Below are 24,031 nucleotides of genomic sequence, written 5' to 3' on the forward strand. Positions count from 1 at the left end.
CTAGGAACAGCTTGTCTAGTGGTATAGTGAAGCAAACTACTAAGAATATGAGTGTGCTTAGGAAATATTTCAGGAGCATTTATTTTTAAAGGTGTATGTTGCTCTACTGGCAAATGCTCTTTGGAGCACTTTATTCTCATAGAAATTCCAGATGATAAAAAACCAGAACCTGTTCCCAAAGGCTAGGTTCTCTTTTCATGTCTATCTATTGCAGGCTGTGGTTTTATGTGCTGGAGTCCTTTTTGTATTCATCTTTAATCTCCTAATATGAGCAGATGGAAAAGTTTGTGTCTATTTTCAGGAAACAGTATCTGTTTGGTTTATATGCTTACTTTTCCCCCTGTCCCAAGTTTCTTGAAAAGTTTCTCAAGTTTCAAAATACAGTGGGCCCTTGCCTTACATGGAGGATCCGTTCCGGATCCCCCCGCGTAAGGCAAGTTTCGCGTATGCTTGAGCCCCATTCAAAATAATGGGGTTTGTGCATGCTGCGCTGTGCTGTGCGTGCGCCGCAGGCATGTGCACCATTTCCTTTATGTTGTGCAGCTTTCAGCATAAGCTGAAAGCTGCATATGGGGTGCCCGCGTTTGATCCGGACACACTGTACTATTTGCATTTTGTATCTTGAGTACTCATACAGATTGAGTCTTTCTTCTCCGAAATGCTTGGGACCACAAGTGTTTTGGATTTAGGATTTTTTTTTATTTTGGAATATCTGTATTTGTTTACATATACATAATAAGATATCTTAGAGATGGACCTAAGACTAAATGCAAAATTCATTCATATTTCTTATACATCTTATACTTAGAGAACGAGGGTGGTTTTATACAATATTTTAAATGCACGAAACAAACTTTGTGTACACTGAATCATCAGAAAGCAAAGGTGTCACTATATCAGCCATCTATGAAAATTTTTGGTTTTTGGAATATTTTGGAATTCAGAATTCTGGATAAGGGAGACTCCACCTGTATAGTATAGTAATTGTTAGCTTCCACCATCTTTATTTAGTAAAGATTTTAAAATGTTAATCTTGTCTCAGGATCATTCATTTGAATTCTTCAGATAACATCACTGAAAATACACTAGTTGCGAAAATATAAAACTTGAGAAAATATTATTACTAGGTATCAGGTTTCTATTGTTAAATATTTGACTTGCTAATAAATATTAAGAAACACATTGAAACTGTAGTTTCATCTTATTAACTAGGATATAAAAGTAGGATCAGATCCAATCTAATTGAAAGCCAGTTATTCTGTTCCAGAAATAGTGATTAGAAAGGCCCTCCCCCATTTTTCTGTTTATTTCTGGCACACCAGTGCCCCCACTGAAATGTCTGGTCCATTTTTTCCAGTTCTTAGTGCTGGAAGTTGGTTTCTCATTATGGAACATAATGAATAATTGAATACATTAATTTAAAAATTATTTAGTTATTAAATATTAATATTTTAAACATTAAAATTGTTTTAATTAATTAATTTAATGAATGGTGTTGAGTTCAGTTTAATAATTTTTAGTATGGTGTGATTGCACTAGAAAAGTTATACAGTCGGTCCTTCTTATACACGGATTTTTTATACACGGATTTAAGCATACACGGTTTGAAAATGTTCCAAAAAAGTATAAATTTACCTTGATGTTACATTTTTTATTAGGGACACCATTTTGCTATGTCATTAAACTTAATGGGACTTGAGCATATACGGATTTTGTTATACACGGGGGATCTTGGAACCAAACCCCAGCGTATAACAAGGATCCACTGTAAAACAAACCAAAAGCTTTTCTGCAATTTCAATCTGTTATTGCAAATAACATTGGCCTTGTTATAGTTCTGAAACCTCCAAACAGAACAAGTGATCAGGATGGATTGGTGTACTCTTGTCATCTCCTATATACTTCATACGGAACTCCTGTTTATAATGGCTAGTCATAGGATTCTGTCACAAAGGAAATTATAAATGAATTCTTATATCTAGATTTGGTGGACTTCCCTTAACTTAATAAAATTTATCTACGACCCTGGACAGACAGGCCCATTAGCATGTCCTGGCGATGTGCTAGGGTTGCCTCGGGGCGCTGTTTCCAAACTCGCCGAAACCCTAGGATGTCATTAGGATGTCATTGCTGTGTGGCGCCATATACAAGGCATGTGTAGTGATGACGTCACTGTTGCGCAGCGTCCAGATGGACCTGTGCAGCAGCGATGTGCTCGCACCACCGCAGGCAGTTTATGGCTGCGCTAAAAGGAGCTGCTTTGCAGTGCTCCTTGACTTTCTGCATAGCTGCGCTGTGCAATTTGGTTGCTGCGATGCGGCTACGCAGAAAAGAGAGGTGGCTCCCGGCTGCCACTTTCTGGTGGTCTTTACCCCACCTACATTAATCATCTCATAGAATCTTACAGATAATTTCTCCTTTCTGCTAGGTGACCTAATTATAGTGAAATGATTTGTGAATTTGTTAGGACATTTTGTAGTCTTGTAATAGTAGACGATAGTAGATCTTGTAATGTACTTACTTCCAGTGTGTAAAAAGCAATGAATCGATGCCATAGAGTGTACACTAGATTCTAAATGATAATAACCGTGGCTGGAATGCTATATCAGTTATTTAGGCCAGGTCCACACTGGCCATAATAACCTGACTTTGTGAATAAGCAATGCAAACAGACCTGGGATAAACTGGGTTAGAACTCTGCATTTCTTGAACATGCTTCAATTACATTTGCATCACCAACTCAATCTTTATTTGAGTGCTGACATATGTGAACAACTGAACTTGCAGAGATGCGCATAGAAGTGGTTCCATAATGTGAACAACAAACCCAGAATGCAGGACTGAGATTATTTGCATAGTCAAGCTTAAAACAACATTGTGCAAATGACCCCTAAGTTGGCAATAGTGGTATTTTTGTATCTTCCTGGAAACGTACAGCTCAAATGGAAAGATTTAATATTGTATATACAAAATCATATTAACCAAATTTTAGTAAAGAACAGTAGGTAGATTTAAAACAGCAATATTGTATTTTCTTTCAGTTGATTTCAATAGTTCGTATTTTTCTCATCCAGTTGCTCAGAGAAATGAATACCCTTAATTCTAATTTGTGGTTTTGCAATCAACATCTAGTTGTAGCAACATACTCACTCACTGAGCACTAGCTGTCTCCGGTCTTGGATAATAATAGGACAGTGACTCATAAAGATATATACTGCTAGTATTGTCAGCCAGACTAACTTGGAAGAATTGCGGCCTGATCACAAATTCTGTTCAAATTACCCATTTCATTAAATCCTGTTTACATAATTTTATATCCAGCTCATGTAATAAAGCTGAGAGACATTGTCCATAGATAGTCTCTATCAATAGTAAAGAACAGTTTTATAATTAAATGATAGCATTACCACAATATGTCATTGTATCTTGCCTCTGTATTTGACAGCTGTAAGCATGAGAGGCAAATGAAATCCATCAGTTAAAGAAAATCTTCATGTTCATTGGTTTTCTTGTAGATGCACACAGTGGTCCTTTGGAAATAGAAATTCTTTCAAATGATTAAAGGCAGCTCAGTGTAGCTTTCTCCAAGTGTCACAGCATTAAAATAAATAATCAGAATAAAATACTACTTTGCACATATCTTGATTTTGCTCTCTTATTTATAGAGTGGAATTCAACACTAACCTTGTAGCATCTTGCATCTATTTACTGTACATGTGAACAAAGAAGGCTTGCTTGCATCTGATTTCCTCTACCTATCCTATCCTGTGTTCATTACTGGCTGCTTCCCTTGACTCCTGCCCCAGAGTCCTAAAATCTTTTTATCTCCACTTCCTGTGAAGAAGTAGACTTTATTTCAGCAAACCTTTGTTGTCAAATGCATGCTGGCCATGATAATGAGAATGCAAAGCATTTGGGGGAAGATGAGTGGGGCAAAAGGTATGGTCAGGGGCACCACTATGGAGTTGTGGGCTACACCAAGTGGCGCCCTAAGGGTGTGTGTGACACTACTTTCCTGCAGATATCTGCCTTTTGGCAGAAATGGGCTCTGGCATTTGGTTGCATTCCTTTAAAGTGCTGGAGCTTAGCAAAGAGATGGGGTGAGTAGGGTGAGGCTCAGAGAAAGAAGAGACTGTTAGAGAAAAAGATCTTTGGGATGGGTGATGTCTCGTTCTGCCGGTGGTTCTGAACTGGTACCAACTGGAACAGATGCAGTCTTCTTAACTACTCAGGAACAAAGTAACTTCAACACAGATTTTCACTCAAATGAGGGTTTATTGACTTTGTTGCTATTTACACTTTACAGCAGGCTACTATACATCTATACTCTTTCAGAGTCCATGCTAGAAGCTTGAATGTGACATCAGTCTTTGTTCTCTCAAAAGATCATCTTTCCCACCAAGTGGACACACCTCTTTCCCATGAAGTCACCATGCTACACAGGAGCATAACAATAATACATTTGTTTATATTATGTCTCAGCACATGTCCTTGAAGACTTGCTCTTCCAGGCCTAGACTTTCTGGCCTTCAACAGGAACCATTTTGAACCTTAGTTAACCATTGACACATCTGAACATTTTCAATACAATTTAGAAATATATTTTAACAGAGACCTCATTTTTAATTAAAAATAATTATAAATATTAAAATATTAATTTTTTAGTTTTGTAAAATTATTTTAAAATTTTCTTAAAAGACATGACAATCTTACCAAATTTTCACTTTAACCATGTGAAACTATGCACATGTAAGTACATTTAGACTGTGCATATGATACTGTAATTTAAAGGCATAATCTTAATTTTGCTAGTTATTCATGTCACAGCTATTGCTATTACACTATAAATTCAGTGATATATGGGAATTACGATTTATGAGTAACATTAGTACAATAAGCCTTACTAAGCATTCTATATGGTGTGGTATGGGAGGAGATTAATGGGTGAGTGTGTGACAGCATGAGTTACTGCACTGGGTGACACTGACCCTAGTGATGCCAGTGGGCACAGGGCTTCACCTTTCTTGTGCTCATCAATGTTCCACTGAAATTATTTCCTATGACTCCATTATACCAGCCTCCCTTCTGTTTTGAACTCCAACTAATGAAAAAATCACTTAATGGTGATTGGCTGGGGAAGAAGGCAAAGTTAGGAGAGAAATAGTGCATGTGGCAGTCAACCATACTCTCCCACACCTTTAAGTATTCCCTAACTCCTTGGCATTAATTAAGATTGGCATTAAGGGGAAAGCACAGGATTAGGAAGTTAATAGTTTCCTTATAAGGTCTAGGTCTTCCTTGGGCTTACTCTGATTCAAGATAGAGGAAATCATTATATGTGTCTAAGCAACATCTATATTATCAGATGCCATGTATCATAAGGTTTGCATATTGCTTTTGCCATCAGCATTATTTCAATGATAAAGTACTTCACTCTAGTATTCTCTCTATTGCCTCTTCATGGGTGAACTATTGCTATTCCTCTTTGCTTTTAATGAGTTAAGAACAGAAAATTTAAGAGCCAGTTATGTAAGGTCAGTTATGAAGGCTTTTGTCAGTGAGAGCATGTCCCATAACAATGCTTGCAGTGAATGGCTAATACAAATACAGTTATAATATTTGTAGGTTATTCCATTGCTTGTTTGTATCTGGAAATATCTTCCTCTAAACGCCCTGTGTTTTGATTACTACTTTCCCCTGGATACTGCAGGGCAAGAGCAAACTTGAGGAAAATGTAATATAAAAGAAATCCTATATGGAATGGAAGAGTGGTTTGTAAGATTTTAAAATAACAAAAAACAAAAATAAAAAATCATCCCCAGAAGAGGAACAGAATATTTTTTAAATGATAGGAACAAAGAAATCAAAAAAGTTTGAATGCAACTGAATCTTGTCTGGAATACATATTCCCAAATGGAATATAGTTGTGAGAATCTCCAAATGTTCTGCCTCTGTCTGATTGCTAATGTCTTCCAGTTCTGGTGTTTTCAAAATCATGTCTTGCTGACTATTATTCACCCAAACAGAGATTTTTTTCTTGCAGGTTAGGGCTGCTGGGGATTAAGGTTATTTTGGAGAAATAAATAAATATTGGTCATTCTGTCAGAGGTATCTATCTTGTATATTCCCTCTATCTTTTATACCACTGCTGATACATTTGCTCTTTCTTTTCTGTACTCTTTGGACATTTGCTCGAGTGGTTAATACCTGTAACAGAGACAGGTGATTTTTCACCAGCCAATGTTTTCTGAAACACTTATTGTAGAAGGCACACAATGGCCCCATTTCCACTTACATTTAAACCGGTTTGAGATTCACTTTGTCTATGTGTCAGTGAATCGATTTCAAAAGGTCTGTTGTTCCCACTATAAAAGCGGATCTTTTCATGATCCATTTGTAATGGCTTCTTTTTTGGCACGATTGTTGTCCCCACTAATTTGTGCCACTTCAAAATGCATGTCAATCATCTGCGTGTTATCAGTGACATAAGCACCAGCCCAGCTTGGAAACTATTTAAAAAAAAATTGATAGAAGATTTGATTCATTCGTTTTGTGACTACTTGCCTCACTGAGCTGCCGATCTGCCAGCTTGCCACCCGAGTAATTGCAAGTAGTTGCAAAATCAATAAATCAAATCTTCTATGAATTTTATTTTTTATTTTTTTTAAATGCACCCATAGAATCATAGAATCATAGAATTGTAGAGTTGGAAGAGACCACAAGGGCCATCCAGTCCAACTCCCTGCCATGCAGGAAATCTCAATCAAAGCATCCCCGACAGATGGCCATCCAGCCTCTGCTTAAAGATCTCCAAATAAGGAGACTCCACACACTCCAAGGGAGTGTGTTCCACTGTCAAACAGTCCTTACTGTCAGGAAGTTCTTCCTAATGTTGAGCTGCAATCTCTTTTCCTGTAGCTTGCATCCATTGCTCCAGGTCCTAGTTTCTGGAGCAGCAGAAAACAAGCTTGCTCCCTCCTCAATATGACATCCCTTCAAATATTTAAACAGGGCTATCATATCACCACTTAACCTTCTTTTCTCCAGGCTGAACATCCCCAGCTCCCTAAATCGTTCCTCATAGGGCATGGTTTCCAGACCCTTCACCATTTTGGTCGCCCTCCTTTGGACACGCTCTAGTTTCTCAATGTCCTTTTTGAGTTGTGGTGCCCAGAACTGGATACAATATTCCAGGTGGGGCCTGACCAGAGCAGAATAGAGTGGCACTATTACTTCCCCTTGATCTAGTCACTATACTTCTATTGATGCAGCCTAAAATTCCATTGGCCTTGTTAGCTGCTGCATCACACTGTTGACTCATGTTAGGTCACATCAGAAGCACAAATGCAGTGCTGAGAGAAGGGGGGAATGCTGGATCTACCAAAAAACTGAGGAGGGATGATAAACACCCCTCTACCATTATTCTCTCCCCTCCAGAATGATGTGATTCAGATCCGTCGTTCCCACTTGTTGAACATGCTTCAGAATTGATTTTTTTTCAAAAGAATTGCCGAAGAACTAGTGTCAGGAAAGAGTGGGTTTTTTTGCGTTTGCCTCACTTCATCGCGATTGAAACCGATCACAATAGGATCAGAACTGGTTTCAAGTGGGAACGAAGGTCATACAGTGGGCCCTTTCTTTACGCAGGGGATCTGTTCTGGATCTCCCTGGGTAAGGGAAAATCCGCCTATGCTTGAGCCCCATAGGTAATAATTGTTTCCCTCCCCAAACAGCTTCCATGTAAGCTGGAAGCCATGTAAAATGCATCCGTGAATGGTGCAGGAGCACTGTATAACCCGATCAGCAATTTGCTTTAAATCATAGTAGGAACACAGCCATTGATTGACATTAGTGGCAGTTTGGATCTGCTTGTGTTCAACCTCCCTTTCTTACAGTAAACACATAAAGCAGCTTTCTCCAGCCTGATACCTTCATGGTCCACTGAACTATAGCTCCCACAATCTTTATCCAAAATCACCAGCAATCATGTGGAGGCAAGATAAGGCATGGCCAAAAACATCTAGAAGTCACCTGGTTGGGAAAGGCTGATGCAAAAAGTGAAAGAGAGATGCACATTTCCATACACGGGGGATGTGTCATAGAATTATAAGTTTCCAACACTGGTGAAACACCAGATTACAGCACAAAATATTAACTGAAGCATTTTTATGTGATCAGCATATGAAAATACAACCCATGTGAAATCCCAGTTAATGTTTAAAGAGATTTTCATTGGCCTCAGGTTTAGACCAAGACATTTTGCTGCACCTCAACCCCCTCCCAGTCAAGATGAGGATTCCTGGCTCTGTAAGTGTTTAAAATCATGCAAATTATTTGGATGCACAACAGAGAATATCTCTCAACAATTTGCCCTACTCTTGGCTATAAAAATACAGTAACAACAAATTGAAAAAGTATCAACTTTCTCTCCTTTCATGTCATAATTGGGCCAGTCTGCATGTAAGTGAATTATGCTCATTGCTACATATTTTTGCATATTTGTATAAATGGTTAATTGTCTTCACTTCCATGTGGAAATTCACATCTATTTGCCCTCCCTGTGCCAAAAAATGCACAGACATCTGCATTCATGCAAAGCAGACAGATGACCACACCTACATTTCCACAGATACTCCAGTAAAAACCATGACACCTTTTCCTATGAGTTTATGGAGTCCCCCCTCCCACTGCAAAAAACCTGAACTCATGCGAATCATATGTCACTGTATCACATTCTGTTTGACTGGAATGAGGAATATTTCCGTTGTATAGACTAATTTATTGTCGTCCAAACTCCATTGGGCAGAGTAGGCTATACATGGAAAAGAGTTTTGTCTCCCCATGAGTGACCCCAAGCAGTAAGTAAATGGAACTGGACAGGAAGGATTGTGTGGCTTCTTTTCAGAGCTAGAAATCTGTGTGATTTTCAAGTAGAACATAAGTTTTCATGCACTGATTTGAAGCAGTATAACAAGTGTTAGAAAGCACTGATTTTTAAACTTTGAAGTATTTGTCTAAATGAGAATAAAGTGTTTGTATTATTAACTTTTGATTAACTCTGGTCTCCAGTGCAGGAAATACAAATAAATGTATTTTCTTGCATGGTTATTACTCTCTTAACTCTAGTTCCACAAGAAACTGTAAATGCCAGTATTCCATAGCATGGAGCCATAGCAACTAAAGAGGTGTCTACTTTAATTCTGTGTAGATGCAGCTAGGCTGTGTAGAGTTTGGTGGGAGGATGGTCTATGCCAATTATCAGGTATCATAGATATGGTATGATATTGCTTCTTTGGAGGGTCTAAAGTTTGATAAGTGATTCTCAACAGCTTTGACAGGTATTTTCTACTTCTGTCCCATAACTTCTGCTGAGCTTAGTTTTGCTGGCAAATTTCCCAGTTACCGGCATCTTTCAGGAAACAGTTTGCTCTGCCCTGGTAGTAGTACAAGGTGTTTGGAATCTTTTAGGTCATAGAGTTTCTAAAATCTATTCCACACATGCTTAGTTATGTGAGAGAGGGAAGGGAGGTGTATAGATGGAGAATAAGCATGAATAGTTATCAGAGATGAGAGAGAAGATTACCAAATGCAGTCTACAGAAGCAGATGATTTGGAAGAAATCTGGACTACTTCCACTCCTGGCAAAAGAGAAATGTATTGGAAATAAAGGGAGAATACTATATTTGATCAATTTAACCAATGCTGTTGTTGTTATACTGGGTTAACTTCATAGTTCTTATTAACCTAAAATTTTTGATCTAGTTAACAGTAAAGTAAATTCTGTCCCTTTCCTTGAGGGAGGTCCAGAATTCTGCTGTTTTTCAAGCAGAATCTATATTAATAGGTTTGAACACTCCATGCTGCCAGAAAGATGGCCATGATACAACCTGGGTCAGTGTTTGTACTGGAATAAGTACACTGGGACTGGGGGAAATGAATTCGAGGAAGGTCAGTGATTCAAACATTCCCTTCCCTGCAGGATGAGGTGTGTTTGTATGTGCCTGTGTGTATGAATGCTGAGATTTGGCTCATGTATTTGTGTACACTGTCATGTGTGTTCCCTGCTTTCTCAGTCAACAATGTATATAGCTTTGAGGCTGAAAATGTTGCACATCTCTAAGTCATAATATAGACTGAATTATTTTAATTATTTTTTTAAAACCAGGCTTTGGCTCATCTTCATTTAATAGAGTACATAGGAGAACAGACAGCTTTACTAATAAAGGTATGGTAATAATTTTCTTTGATTCCATTTCTGAGGTGACACTAGAAGCCACAATGGACTTCTAGTTGTTTTGGATACACTTCCCAGAGTCTGTTACTATTGTCCATGCCATAATATTAATTTATTTTTAAGAATAAATATTTCAGCTAGAAGTGTTGACAGTTCTTTGCCTTTTGTTCATTTTTCTATTGTATTTGATAATTATGATACAATTTTTTAACTTACATAGTTGTGTTTTATACTGGGTAGATTTGTGGAGGAAAACTTTGGAATTTTGGCTCTAGTTGTAAAAAGAGCACTATATTTGATCTTTTAGTTGCAAAATAATACCTTCCAGAAGAGAGAGGGTTCTTATTTAATTTCTATTTCTTACTGCCAGGTGGTGCCTGAAGACCAGCGTTTGACAGTTGCTATCATTTTAGTCCTCTGGGTCTCTGCTCTAGCATCATCCCTAATTGACAATATTCCATTCACTGCTACAATGGTAAGTTGCTTTGTCTTCTCTTCTTGTTGCTAGTAGAAACAAGAAGTATAGCCTATCATACTATTGGATACCTTGGTCATTACAGGTTCCTTCCTACATTTTAGTTTACATTTTACAGAACTGTTTCTGCATATCCAGTTCCTTTGTTGCCAAGGAGTCCCCTTTGATAGTGCTTTGAAAAGAGAGATTTTAAAGTTATAATGTATACAGTACATGTAAAGTGCTTTTGATGTCAGCTTGGTGCTTTTCTTTTCTTGGCTACCTTGGAAAATTGCATCCTGTAGCATATAATTGTGCTGACTTTTGGTACCTTTGTTAAGGTACTTTTCACCTCAGGCTAAAGATCAGGTGTGTGGGCAAAGTCATCCAAGGATAATAAGAATGTGATATAAAATGATGGAGGGAAGCAAAAATGATGTTTTTAAAAACTAAGACACTTGTTAAAATATTTAGAGTACCAGCAATCTTACCATTGCCAGGAGAGGATTGGCTGCCCATAGAGTCAAATACTGGCAAAGCACTACAACTGTTATATATAAAATTAATAGTATATGGTCAGGAAAAGGAAATCATTTATACCTTAATGACTTATTGGAGATGTTTCTATGCTACAGAAGGATAATCTCACATTAGAGATGGGAACCATGCCATATTTAACACAAAAGTCAAACTAAAGCAAGTTTGTTGAAGAACCTTTCCTATATTACAAGTGAAATGGGTGTATTGCCTTTCAGTAAGTAATTAAAACCTTGGAAAAGCTACTTTTTAAACTATAACTCCAAGCATTGTGAGCCAGTGTCCAGTTACTAGCCATGCTGGTTAAAGGATACTGGAAGCTGTAGTCCAGAAAGTAACATTTCCAGTACAAATTGAAATCAAATGTCAGAAATTACTAATGTAGAACCATAAAAATTAATTGGACTTACTTAAGTAGTAACTTTGAGCCTCTGGTATAAAGAGCCATTGTGATGTGTGGATACTGCCCGCTGGCTGCCCCAACTCCATCCCCACACCACCCTCCTGACGAGATGGTGGGCAGCATCATTCTGCATCTTCAGTGCAGCATTTACATGAGCTGTGCCAAATAAGCGGAGAACAGCTGTGGCAGCAGCGGTTAGCACACTCTTTCCACAGTGCAAAAAGGAGCTGCTTTTTGTGGCTTCTTTTTGTGCTGCAGAAAGGCCAGATTGAGGCCACTGCGTGTAGTTGCCATGGCCCCGATCCGGTGAGGAAAGGGGCAGCTGCAAGCTGTTCCAAAGGGGTGGTCCATTGAGCCCCTTCATGTCATATCCAATTCAACGTGTCTCCTTTAACTGGGACTAACACTGGGTTTAACTCTCTGGGAGAAGCAGGGAAGTGTCTCAAAAATCTGGTTGAGAGGCTTTAAACCCAGTTACTGTATGTGGGGGAGGAAGACAGTATTCTTGAGGGCAGGAGTTCATCAAGTACTGGAAATAATAGCCCAGTTGTTATAGAAAGAACCAGGCAAATAGTACAAGAACTCAACAGTGGGAGAGAAAAAACCTTAAATAGATAGCCAGGGGGGTGTAGGTATCACTGAAACCTGGTCGGATGAGTCTTATGATTGGAATGTAGTAATGGAGGGGTATAACCTGTTTCAGAGAAATAGACCAAACAGGAAAGGCATCTCTTTTGCTGTAATGGATGCAAGCTACAGCAAAAGAGATTCCACCTGAACATTAGGAAGAACTTCCTGACAGTAAGGGCTGTCCGACAATGGAAGTGTAGTGGAATCTTCCTCCTTGGAGGTCTTTAAACAGAGGCTGGATGGCCATCTGTCGGGGATGCTTTGATTTGGATTTCCTGCATGGTAGGGGGTTGGACTGGATGGCCCTTGTGGTCTCTTCCAACTCTATTATTCTATGATTCTATGAGGAGCAGCACTTGCTTTTAGAAGCACCCAAATGAATTGAAGACCAAAGCACCGGTGACAAATTAAAAATTGAGAAGTGGCAAGATCAGCTATATACCAGAAAATAAAGTTCTAATATGTACATAGCCACAGTCTGCTCTCCTTTTACAAAGCTGCTTTTTCTATTTACAGGTTCACAGTTGGTATTGTAAACTAGAATAAATGTGGTAAATCCCATCAGATGTGATTTAAGTTTAATTAATTGTTTTCTGATTTTTCACTTATTTCTTTAAGCTGAAAAGGTTTAAAATCTAATGTATTTGATTAAAATAACTGCTTCTTAGCATCATTAACTAAATAGGCAGGGTTTTCTGCCCCTAGACTGTTATGCAAAAAAAAATATCCTTATTCTCAACATGTTCTTAATTTTTAATAAGCCACTATTGTAGACTGCATATGTTGAGCCATCTGTTTATAGTTTTCTGTTTTATTACAGGAGCATAGAATTTTTTACATTAAATTACTCTTTCATGCTTTCCCCTCTTAATGCAGTGTAATAAACCACTGTGCTAATAAACATTTCACACATCATATAGTATTCTGATTATGTGGCAAAATAGTGTTGTGTGGGGGAAAAGGTTGGTGACTTAGTGATATAGTATACATGAGATTTTTCTAGTGTAATTCTTTCTAGTGTGCTTCTCATTTTATATTTTGTTTTATTACAACATCAACACCACCATCACCAACATTATTAATTACAAGATTGTTTTCCCCACCTTATTGTCAGATGTACTCAATTCCATATCAACTGAGGATGCAGCTGGCCCTCCATATCCACAGATTCTTCATCAATAGATTCAATAAATCATGGTTCAAAAATATTCATTAAAAAAGCCAAAAAGCAAACCTTGATCTTGCCATTTCATATACTGTAAGGGACGTCATTTTACTATGCCATTATATATAATGTGACTTGAACATTATGGATTTTGGTATCCACTGAGAGCCCTTGAAGCAAACCCCAGTGGATACTGAGGGCCCACTGTACAGCCAAAGATGATAGTTAAAATAAATTCAAAACCAATGAAAAATGTTAAATCCAAGCAAAGCCAGGATGATTCCTTGGAAAGGGAATGGTCCTTGCATGCCTTTTGAAAATAATCAAGAAACTAATTATGAGCTTCTCAGCACCAAAAGGACATGTTTTTCCATGTCAATATGCTGGTTGGGGGAATCCTGGGCTTTGGTCCAAATGCACCCACCCCTATTCCAGGCTCTGTTAGGAAAGGAACTTGATGGATAAATCAATGATATTTTGTATGAGAGATCTTTTTCCCTTAAGGAACAGTAAAAATAAATATTTATTATCAGGAATTTTGGAGAATCATTGTTTGAACTGGTAGATTCACTAATAGCAGGTTATTTGTCTTTCAATATTTTTTTCATGTGTTCATATGTGACGATTAGAGCCAATGTGGCATAGTGGTTTGGGTGTTGAACTATGACTCTGGAAAGCAGGATTTGATTCCCAACTTGGGTATGAAACCCACTGGGTGACCTTGGGCAAGTCACATGCTCTCCATTTCAGGGGAAGGCAATGGCAAGCCTTCTCTGAACAAATCTTGCCAAGAAAACCCCACAATAGGTTCGCCTTAGGGTCACTATAAATTGGAAATGACTTGAAGGCACACAACAACAAATGTGTGACAGTACTTTCAGATTTTTGAGTTTAATGCTAAATTGTGCTAACAGCAGCACAGAAAGCTGTATTACAGATACAGTCCAAGATTAGTGTTATAATTCACTGGCATGGCAGTGGGGCCCATCTATGCTACAGAATTACAGCACTTTAACTGTCCTGGTTCCCTCCTATGAAATCTTGGGATTGACAGTTTAGGGATGGGCATAGAGAATTCTTCGTCAGAGAACTCCAGTACCTCACCAGACTACAAACGCCAGGATTCCATAGGATGGAACCCTGGCAGTAAAAGTGGAATGATAGTGCTAGAATTGTGTAGTGTGAATATGCCCCAAGATAGAAACTATGGTGTGGAGAATGTTCTATTTTGCTTATAAGTGGCAAAAATACATTAAAGGAAAAATTGTATGATTTTCCCAAGGTTATGATGAGAATGTGATGTGCAGCCTACGTAGGTTTACGCTGGAGCTTCACGCCAGGATAGCCACCAAGTAAACTGTCTCAGAGCTGTGTGGCTGTTCAGGAATCTCCTCCTTCTCTCTGAAGCTGATAAAGCACACTCAGACAGATGTCTCTTCAAAGAGGCTCTTTTAATCTTCAGTTGCTATTTAGACAGATTCCAAAGCTACTTTCACTATACATCCGCCACCATCAACCAACAACCCACACTGTACAATGAGACTTGACCCTTATATACACTTTTACCATGCGACCACAAAGTCCAGCCTCTTCCTGCTGTGTCACCTTAATTCTTGTCCCCCAAACAAGATGACCATGCATATTTACAGTAGTTTTACAACACTTCGCAGTGCTTTCCAACACATGATGACCTTGTAGAGACATCACCTGTTCTGACCCAGCTGTATCCAATTACTTGGTTACCATGCTGCAAGTGACCCATAGTTACCTTTGTCACTCTTCTTCACAAGTGGACATTTTATTTCAGGCTTTATTTTCTGACAGGTTACCCATTAGGTTTCTATGGCTGAGCCAGGATTCAAACTCTGGTCCCCAGAATCCCAGCCCACTGCTCAGAGCACTATGTCATGCTGGCTTCCAAGAAAAGGCTCACAAAACCACAAATCTTAGAATTCATAGCATTCTAGCCATGGAAGTTAAAATGATGTCAAACTGCATTAATTCTGAAATGTAGATGTAGCCAAGGACTATTGTACTTTTATGCTGATTGCATCACCACCATAATCACCATCACCATCACCCCCTGAATCATATTGTTGGTCCCAATGAGAATAAACCCATTTAAACAATGGCTTGTTACAGACTGCCAAAATAAAGCTGCTTCGGGTCTCTTTGGAGGTATGCTATTTAAATGATGCCTGGGTCCTAAGAGTCCGGAGGTCACGCCAAAGCCACACTCCAGTCCTAAGCACTGGAGTGCAGCTTTGGTGCAGCTTCTGGATTCTTAGGATGCATGCATCATTTAAACAGCATACCTCCAAAGAGACCTGAAGCAGTTTTATTTTGGCAGTCTGTAACAGGCCAATGGGATTTACCCTGGTGTGAACTTTCAAATTTCTAGTGAACAATTGATTAAGTAGATCTACTCTAGTTTGGACTAGCCCATAAGATTCAGCCCCATCCATCCATCCATCCATCCATCCATCCATCCATCCAAAGATTCCAACAGATCCTAGCACATGATGCTGCCTTTCAACTATGGGGGAGTGTGGGTATGGGGGAGCATTCAAATGTGCCATCTTTGCAGAGCACCCCTAAGAGAACTGTGCCATGTGCTTTTCTGAGCCTCTGAGACAATACTAAGTGGAGCCCCATGGCAGTTTCAGAAGACATCAAATGTTAGTCATCAAATTCATCTTGCCTCTCCTTTTGTTTGTTATAACTGGCCATTAGGGTTATGATCATGTGTATATAGTCAATAATAATCTTCCCATTATTATTTTAATTTATTCTTTGCAGATTCCTGTACTTCTCAACCTGAGTCAAGATCCGGAGGTTAACTTACCTGTGAAGCCCCTAATCTTTTCATTGGCCATGGGTGCCTGTCTGGGAGGTAAGCAGAGAATCCATACAGATATCTGAAAGCAGAGCTGATAGTGCCACATCACATATAGAACCACAGAATTAGAGGATTGGAAGGGATCCCTAGGCTCTCCTATCCCTTAAATCAACTAGCTGCCAGTTCTTGAAATTCACATCCCCTTTAGGGCTGAATCCTTGAAGGCTTTTCATTTTAAGGGTGCCAGAATTATCAGATCATTGCTGTTCCAATATGAGTTGCAGTGAGAAATATAATAGATTTTCTACACATTTGTGCTGTTTAAATATTTTAGGCTATACAGTGGTACCTCGGGATACGAAATACCCAGGTTACGAAATTTTCGGGATACGAAAAAATCCCATAGGGAATTATTGTTTCGGGTTACGAATGTTTTTTCGGGTTACGAAAAAAACTTTTGGTGCTTTTTTTCGGCTTTTTCGCACGGAATCGCGGCTTTTCCCCATTAGCGCCTATGGCAATTCGGCTTACGAAGGCTTTTCGGGTTACGAAAGCGGCCGCGTTACGAATTAATTTCGTAACCCGAGGCACCACTGTATTCTGTTCACATCTGTAGGACAGAATGTATCTGTGTGAGTGGGGAAAGGACAATCACTCCCCCCCTCTCTTCTTTTCCCCTATAATGTACTTCCTGCCTCTCCAGAAAGGTTCTGCTTGTGTGTGTGTGTGTGTGAAACAAAAGAAAATATTGTCCATAAAATGGAGGCGGGAGCCACATTCAAACCCCCTTAAATGCTTTGAACTGGAGAATATAGGTCTGACTGCTGCAGTTTGTAAACAATCCTTTCCCCTATTGTAAAACGAATGTGAAATTTTCTGCTGGTCTGACTGTAACCTTTCTCTTTTCAGCTAGATCAATGGCATCACTGAGTTTGGTGCCACCTGATGTGGGTGCCCAGAAAGGCCAGAAAGGGTTGTTGGGGGTGGGGGAGTCTGGCTGAACCCTTGTTCCCTCCCACTGCCTTACTTGCCTGTACCCTGGCCGGCCAGCCACTGACTGGCTGGCCCATTCCTGGGGGTGGTGCTGTGGACTCTGGAGGGAGAGCGGCCACACCAGACTCTAAATGGAAGGCATCCCCCCGAGCAGTGGCCTTCAGATGATCTGTTTAGGTTCTGGTGTAGCTGGTTGGAGAGCAGTTGTGCCAAACCCTAAATGACAGTGCTGCAGCACCAGAAGTGGCTGATACTGCAGGATGGTGCTGCAGCCTCCGGAGGGCCCATTTAGGGTCTGGTGTGGCTGCTGGGCAAGAAAGAAAAGGAGGCAATATCCTTTCTTGCTCTATTATTAAAAAGTAATTTTAAGTACTGTCAGCCCTCGGTATCCATTCCAAACCCCTACTGCAGATACCAGAATCTGTGGGGGCTTGAGTTCCATTGTCCTGAATGGCAGCGGGGCCGTGTGGCTGCCCAACCATTGCAGACAATAGAACTTGGCCTGAATGGCAGGCCAAGGATGGTGGGGCAAGAAGCCAGCCACCAGATCCCTGATCCAGCCACAAGATCACGGCCCTTGTCCTCCCTCCCTCCCTCCAGCCTGGCTGAGCCAGCACCATCCTGGCTGCCTGAAGCATGCCTTGTTGGTCTTACTGCTGGTGGGTGGCAGGGGGCTGCCTCCTCCTTCTCCTCCTTGGCCACTTCCTCCTTCCCCTCGCTGCCTTCTCCTCCTCGGCTGCTTCATCCTTCCCTTTAGCCACCTCCTCCTCCTCCTCAGCCTCCTCCTCTTCTGCCTCAATGTGGGCTTGCCATCCATGGAATCTTGAATCCACAGGTGGCAAGTTTGTGGATACTGAGGGCCTACTGTATTTATTGTATTGCATTTTATAACAGTCTGCTTTATATGACTTATATATCCTAAGTATTTTATTGTAAAATCTGTTATTCTTGGCTGTGCTGGTTTATGACAGTAACAAACTATTGACTGATAGCTCATTTTTTGCTTGTCCAGAAGCTGCACCAGTCCCATTTGATGTTCCACCCAATTGGGGTGTACACACCCCTGGAGTATCACCGGGTGCAGTTTGCACACTCTGTACCCCCTAGTGATGCCCCTGAACTAGAAACTAAGGAATAATGATTTTTTTTAAAAAAAAAATCAGTGAATGACACTGCAATTCCAGTTCCATTATGTGTCTAAGGGACCATGCTTCTCTGCACCTCTAGTTCACAACAACTTTAAAAGAAAAAAAAAATCTTTGTTAAGGGAACCACTGTGACAAAACCAATTTAATTAAAGCTTGCAAACAAATTCATCACAACTTCATTTGATGCTGAAGATGACACAATTTCATACTCTCCAACCATCCCAAATTGGTAGAAATCTGCCCAAAGTTAATCTTCTGTTGATCCACTTTTTGCGGCTGCTTTAAAAATGTCCCAGTTTTTCCTCTCCTCTTCTCACTTCCCTCCTTCATTCTCAGCTTATTTCAGGTGCTGTAAATTGAATTAAAAGTACAGAAGTAGTTTGCTCAGCAAGTGGGAGAGGAAGGGAGGAATATTCCCCTTCTTAGTAGGCTCATGATAAAGAATGGTTCTCAAACTGTGGGGTGGGACTCCCAGGGAAGATGCAAGAGTTGTTTGAGGGGAATGAGAGACTTGGAGGGTGAAGGGAAAGGCAAGGAAGATGCTTGGAGCAGCTGCCTCTACCTGAGGGAGGAGGAGGAGAAGAGGGAAGCTCACTGCATCATGGCCTCTGGCAGGGCCCAATATATTCCAGCATATGAATGTTCAAATGAAATTATGCACAATAAACAAACAAAATATTTTTTATTTCTATACTACATAGAACTCAGGTGCCTGTGCCATTATTTTCAATGGGACTTGAATATTAGTAAGTCACAATTTTCATGGGGGGTGGGTGGGTCTGGAACAGATCCCCTGTGAATTCGGAAAGGCTACTGTGTAATTATTTTCAATATAAGTACTTAGTGTCCATCAGCCACAGTTTTCATATCTTACAAAAGGCATCCCCTTTTCACTCTTACCGAAGAGGATTCCTTCCGTAAGAACACTGCTGAGACACATACATACATCATCTTAAAAGGAAGAAAGCCTTTCCCCCCCTTCAGAGATATTGTTTCAGTCATATTCAAAACTGATGTGTGTCTAAATCAAATGAATCTCATATGGTGCATAAATTCAAACTTAACTTTTGAAACATATAATTCAAATAACACTAACAGATTTCCTAAAATGTGCAAAGTGATTGAAGTAGAGAATCTGTTCCATCAGATTCTTAGAATGGGCAAATCACGTGGGCAAGTTGATTGACTTTTGATTGCTATTCAGCTGGTATGAGGCCACTGTCTAACTCTGTAGGCTTGTCCTTTGATTTTGGAACTATTGCAGAGTTGTGACTAAAGACTGTGAACTGTAAAGACAGATGCTCCTGGTTCAATGGCTACATACCCCACAAACTATGAAGAATAATTTTCCCAGCTTGAGGAAATGGTGTCTGTTGTCAGTTTTCTAGAAAACTCGTGGTGGAAAGTTTTCAACAACTCTAAATACACATCTGTAAAGTTTGGGATTTTTCAAACACAGAGTGGGTTTTGTTATTATGTGCCTTTAAGTCATTTGTGATTTAAGGTGTCCCAAAGGCAAACCTATCTTGGGGTTTTCTTGGCAAGAATAATTCATAGGGGGGTTGCCATTGCCTTTCTCTGAGGCTAAGAGAATGTGACTTGCCCAAAGTCACCCAGTGGCTTTTCATGACTTAGCAGTCATTTGAACCCTGGTCTCCCAAGTCATAATCCGACCATGGAATCATAATCCCACCATGGATTCAAAGGACAACAGAAAATTCCACCAAAACCCACTTTGGTAGTATAGTAAAGAATATAAGAAGATCAGATGAATTCTAGTTTGCCTTAGAGGGCTTCGGGTTTCTGATGGAAGATTTCAAAGCCCATTTAACGGAATCAGTTTCTACTTACTCTCTTGGTGCCTTAAAACACATTTACATACAATCCAAATGGAAAGAGGGGCAGTCCAGATGGATTTAAATGGGGTCATATTTTTTTTATGAAAAGCTACAGAGATGGAGGCATTTTTGTATACTTTACTGCAGTTTCCCTCACTGTAGTCACAGCTGATATATATCAACCAATTTTATGAACAAACTCAAAGCCTATTACAAGCATAAAGAGATTTCAGAAGCTTTTTGCACTGCAATTAGACTAATTTAGTGGACCTGTTTATGGTGTTCCATTGTGAAGAAATTCTGTCATTTAAATTGTCATTGCCACCAGCATCACAGGAAAGAATTCAACAGGTGCACTTTGCTGATGGGGAAATATTGTACCTGTTGGATTGCATCATATGGTGTGTCAGCCTTTTCAAACCTAGAGTTCTCCACGCATGTCAGATTATTTTTCCCACAATCCCATAGACATCGAGGCAGTTATGGAGGTATAGTCCAGCTGAGCTAGAGGACATTAGGTTGGGAGGAACTACCATGAATAGTTAAGGGTACATTATTTAGGAATAAAGACTCACACCTCATGTCATATTAGCAGCATTTTTATAGTTTTGGTTGCATAAACCACATTAAGACTATGGCATAGGATTTAGGCTATTTTCCCAGCAAAAAAAGCCAAAGAAATTAGACTTTGAACAATGAAGTGAATACATTTTGGAGAAATTAAATTCTGCTAAAAGTTTAGTCTCCTTAGTCTTTTTGGATCTTGCTGTTAGTTGGCTAGGTTTTTAGATTAAGTAGATTTACATTCTGCCAACTGTTATTCAAGGAAGCAAAGCCACAAAGGAGTATTGTGGCTGGAGTTTATTTGTAATTTATAAGAATAATATAGAACAGCCATCTGGTTGCTCTTTGATTCATCTTTATGCTGATTATTCTCTTTTCTATTCCACAAATATTGGCTGTGCATAAGTTAGAACAATAACAAAAAGTTGCAAAGACAAAACAAACTGAGAAGCTTTCTTCCTCTTCATTTTTAGTCCAAGTTGGAAATAAACATTTCGTTGATAACGTTATATGAAAGAATAATTACTTTGGGCTGTGTTTTTTTAGTGATAGTCTGGTCTGCTTTTTGAACTATTTTATTTGAAGATTTTTCAATTAGAAAAGAGCAGTACATTAATATATATTTCATTAGCAATTTAACAAAAACCTAGGAGTGTTACAGACCGCCGCTTTGCGGTGGTCTGCTGGCGCTGCTGTTTGCTCCACGAGGGAGCCGCAGCAGCCAAACCACGCGACTCCCTCGCGGAGCAAAAAAGAAGCTCCAAAATGGAGCTTCTTCCTGCGGCGCGGTTATGACGCCGCGAGGCACCAATGGCGCACGCGTGATGTCATAAACGCCGCACGACGTGTGGACGCACAGCGTCTGCTACGTCAGTATGGCAGCGGCTGTGTGGAACGGCCGCCGCCATATTATACGTATTCACTACGTACTAGGGTTAGGGGGTGCGGAAGCACCGCCCCTTTCTAACCCTAATACGTAGTCAATACGTATTTTATGGCGGTTTGTAACCCGCCCTAGTCACCAATTTGCACTACTTCATTATTCTCTGTTCAGAGTTAGCAAAGATTATATTCTTACAAGCATTTTACAAAATGCTAAAATCATTAACAAAGCATACTCTGGTGATATTAGAAATATACATATACTTTGTGCTTAACTCATAACAACCTTATTCTCTATATAATTATAGTTTTATTGGGTTCATCACTTCATGCTTGCATGAAATTGCTTGTCCTCCATGAGGTATGCAAAGGAGATTGACCTGCTGGATTTTCTGTTGTGTGCTTTCAAGTCATTTTTCACTTGGGGCAACCCTAAGGTGACCTTATTGTGGTATTTTCTTGGCAAGAATAGCTCAGGAGCTATTTGGCATGGCCTTCCTCTGAGGCTGAGAGAATGTGACTAGCCCAAGGTAACTTAGTGAGTTTCCTTGGCCGAGCGGGGATTCAAATGCTGGTATTATACTCAGACCACTGCATTGTGCTGGCAGCTACTGTATGTAGCTATTTAAAAAATTCTCTTCTACTTAGCTTTGTTCATTCACTCCCAGCAAATGGTATTCCCTCCTTCTGTTGACACCTGAGCCAAGACTGGCCCATTATTATATCAAGAAAGTTTGTGTTTGCATATTTCTTTATTTTCCCCACATGCCTTGTCTTTTTTTTAAATAGAAATGCTGGCTGAAAAACAAAATTTTTATTGGACTCACTTTTCTGCCACTAATGCCAAAGAAGCAGCTGCAGCACAAAAATGAATTTTGTCCCGGGGAAGTTTCATATAAAATATGGCGTGTAACATGGGAGGGAGCTTCCTTTGTGAAAGAAATAATTGGAAAGCAATGTTGCCTAATTCATAAAATAAATTTCCTGCCAGGAAATCAGAGGGGGGAATGCCCATCTCATTGGACTTACTTAGTTCTTGATCAGCTGCTAGTCCGTGAATGATTTTCTTATTTCTTCTAATTAGGCTATAATGATACTGCCAATTTATAGTGTGGTCTTAAGTATATTTACTCTTGTCACATATAATTTATCGAAAAATAAAATTTGTTGATCTTGTAAAAATCTCTTTTTTTCTTTTGCAAAAGTCTTTTAAGATTATGGATACTCAATATGTAGCTTACTCAGAAAAAGAAGTGAAATAATGTGTCTATCATATTAGTTCAAAAATAAGTGCTGTTGTATTAAAATTGCAATATATCAATATATCATTAAGATACACAGGATTGTAATCCTTTAATAAATATAATGTGTTCAGCACAGTCTTACAAAAATGCTGAATGTGTGTAGTTTTTTTGTGAGTTTTTTGGGCTATGTGGCCATTGTTCTATAAGAGTTTCTTCCTGACGTTTTGCCATCATCTGTGGCTGGCATCTTCAGAGAATGCTTGCCTGGAAAAAGTGGGTATATATATACTGTGTGAGCCTGGGAAGGCCGGAGTGATTTGCACATGTATTGTTCTGTGCTGATGACAGGCCTCAGGCCGGGAGGGCTAATGCAAAATGAATGTGTGTGGTTGCTGTGTGTTCTCCCCGTGTGTGCAGACATGCAAAAAATTTAAGTATATACAACAAAAGAGAGTGACCAGCATAGTCCATACTGCAGAATAAACTGTGTTTAATTACTCAGTGCTTTCCCCAAATTAAAGCAGACATAGACACATGGTAATAATAATAATAATAATAATAATAATAATAATAATAATAATAATAGGTTTTATTTATATACCGCCCAATCACTGGGAATCCGAGCGGTTTACAATAGAGGGGATAACAGACAGATCCCTGCCCTCAGGCTTACAATCTAAAAGACACGACACAAAAGGAGAAGGGAATGGTGAGGGGGGGGGGGAGGGAATCAGGTCCAGCATTCTTCTCTCCCTCTGAGGCCTGGACCAAGGCAGATGGACTGGAGGGAGGGCTCTTAGGGAGGGAGGAGCCTCTTTCTTCAGGCTAGCCCCTGATGGCACTGGGCCAGCCTTCTCTCTCCCTCAGAGGCCGAAAGATGACAGTTAGGGAGGGAGGAGCCTCCTTCTTCAGGCTAGCCCCTGATGGCACTGGGCCAGCCTTCTCTCTCCCTCAGAGGCCGAAAGGTGACAGTTAGGGAGGGAGGAGCCTCCTTCTTCAGGCCAGCCCCTGATGGAACTGGGCCAGCCTTCTCTCTCCCTCAGAGGCCGAAAGATGACAGTTAGGGAGGGAGGAGCCTCCTTCTTCAGGCTAGCCCCTGA

General features: G+C 39.8%; 1 protein-coding gene across 1 annotated transcript in view; it reads left to right on the forward strand.

Moving 5' to 3' along the window:
- The window catches only part of OCA2 (OCA2 melanosomal transmembrane protein), a 224,097-nt gene that overhangs the window by 137,258 nt on the left and 62,808 nt on the right, over positions 1-24,031 (forward strand). Inside the window, 3 exon segments of the mRNA XM_042459282.1 lie at positions 10,166-10,225; positions 10,605-10,709; positions 16,223-16,316. Of these exon segments, the coding sequence (XP_042315216.1) occupies positions 10,166-10,225; positions 10,605-10,709; positions 16,223-16,316 (259 nt within the window).

The sequence above is a fragment of the Sceloporus undulatus genome, chromosome 3, assembly GCF_019175285.1.
Source record: "Sceloporus undulatus isolate JIND9_A2432 ecotype Alabama chromosome 3, SceUnd_v1.1, whole genome shotgun sequence".
NCBI lineage: Eukaryota > Metazoa > Chordata > Lepidosauria > Squamata > Phrynosomatidae > Sceloporus > Sceloporus undulatus.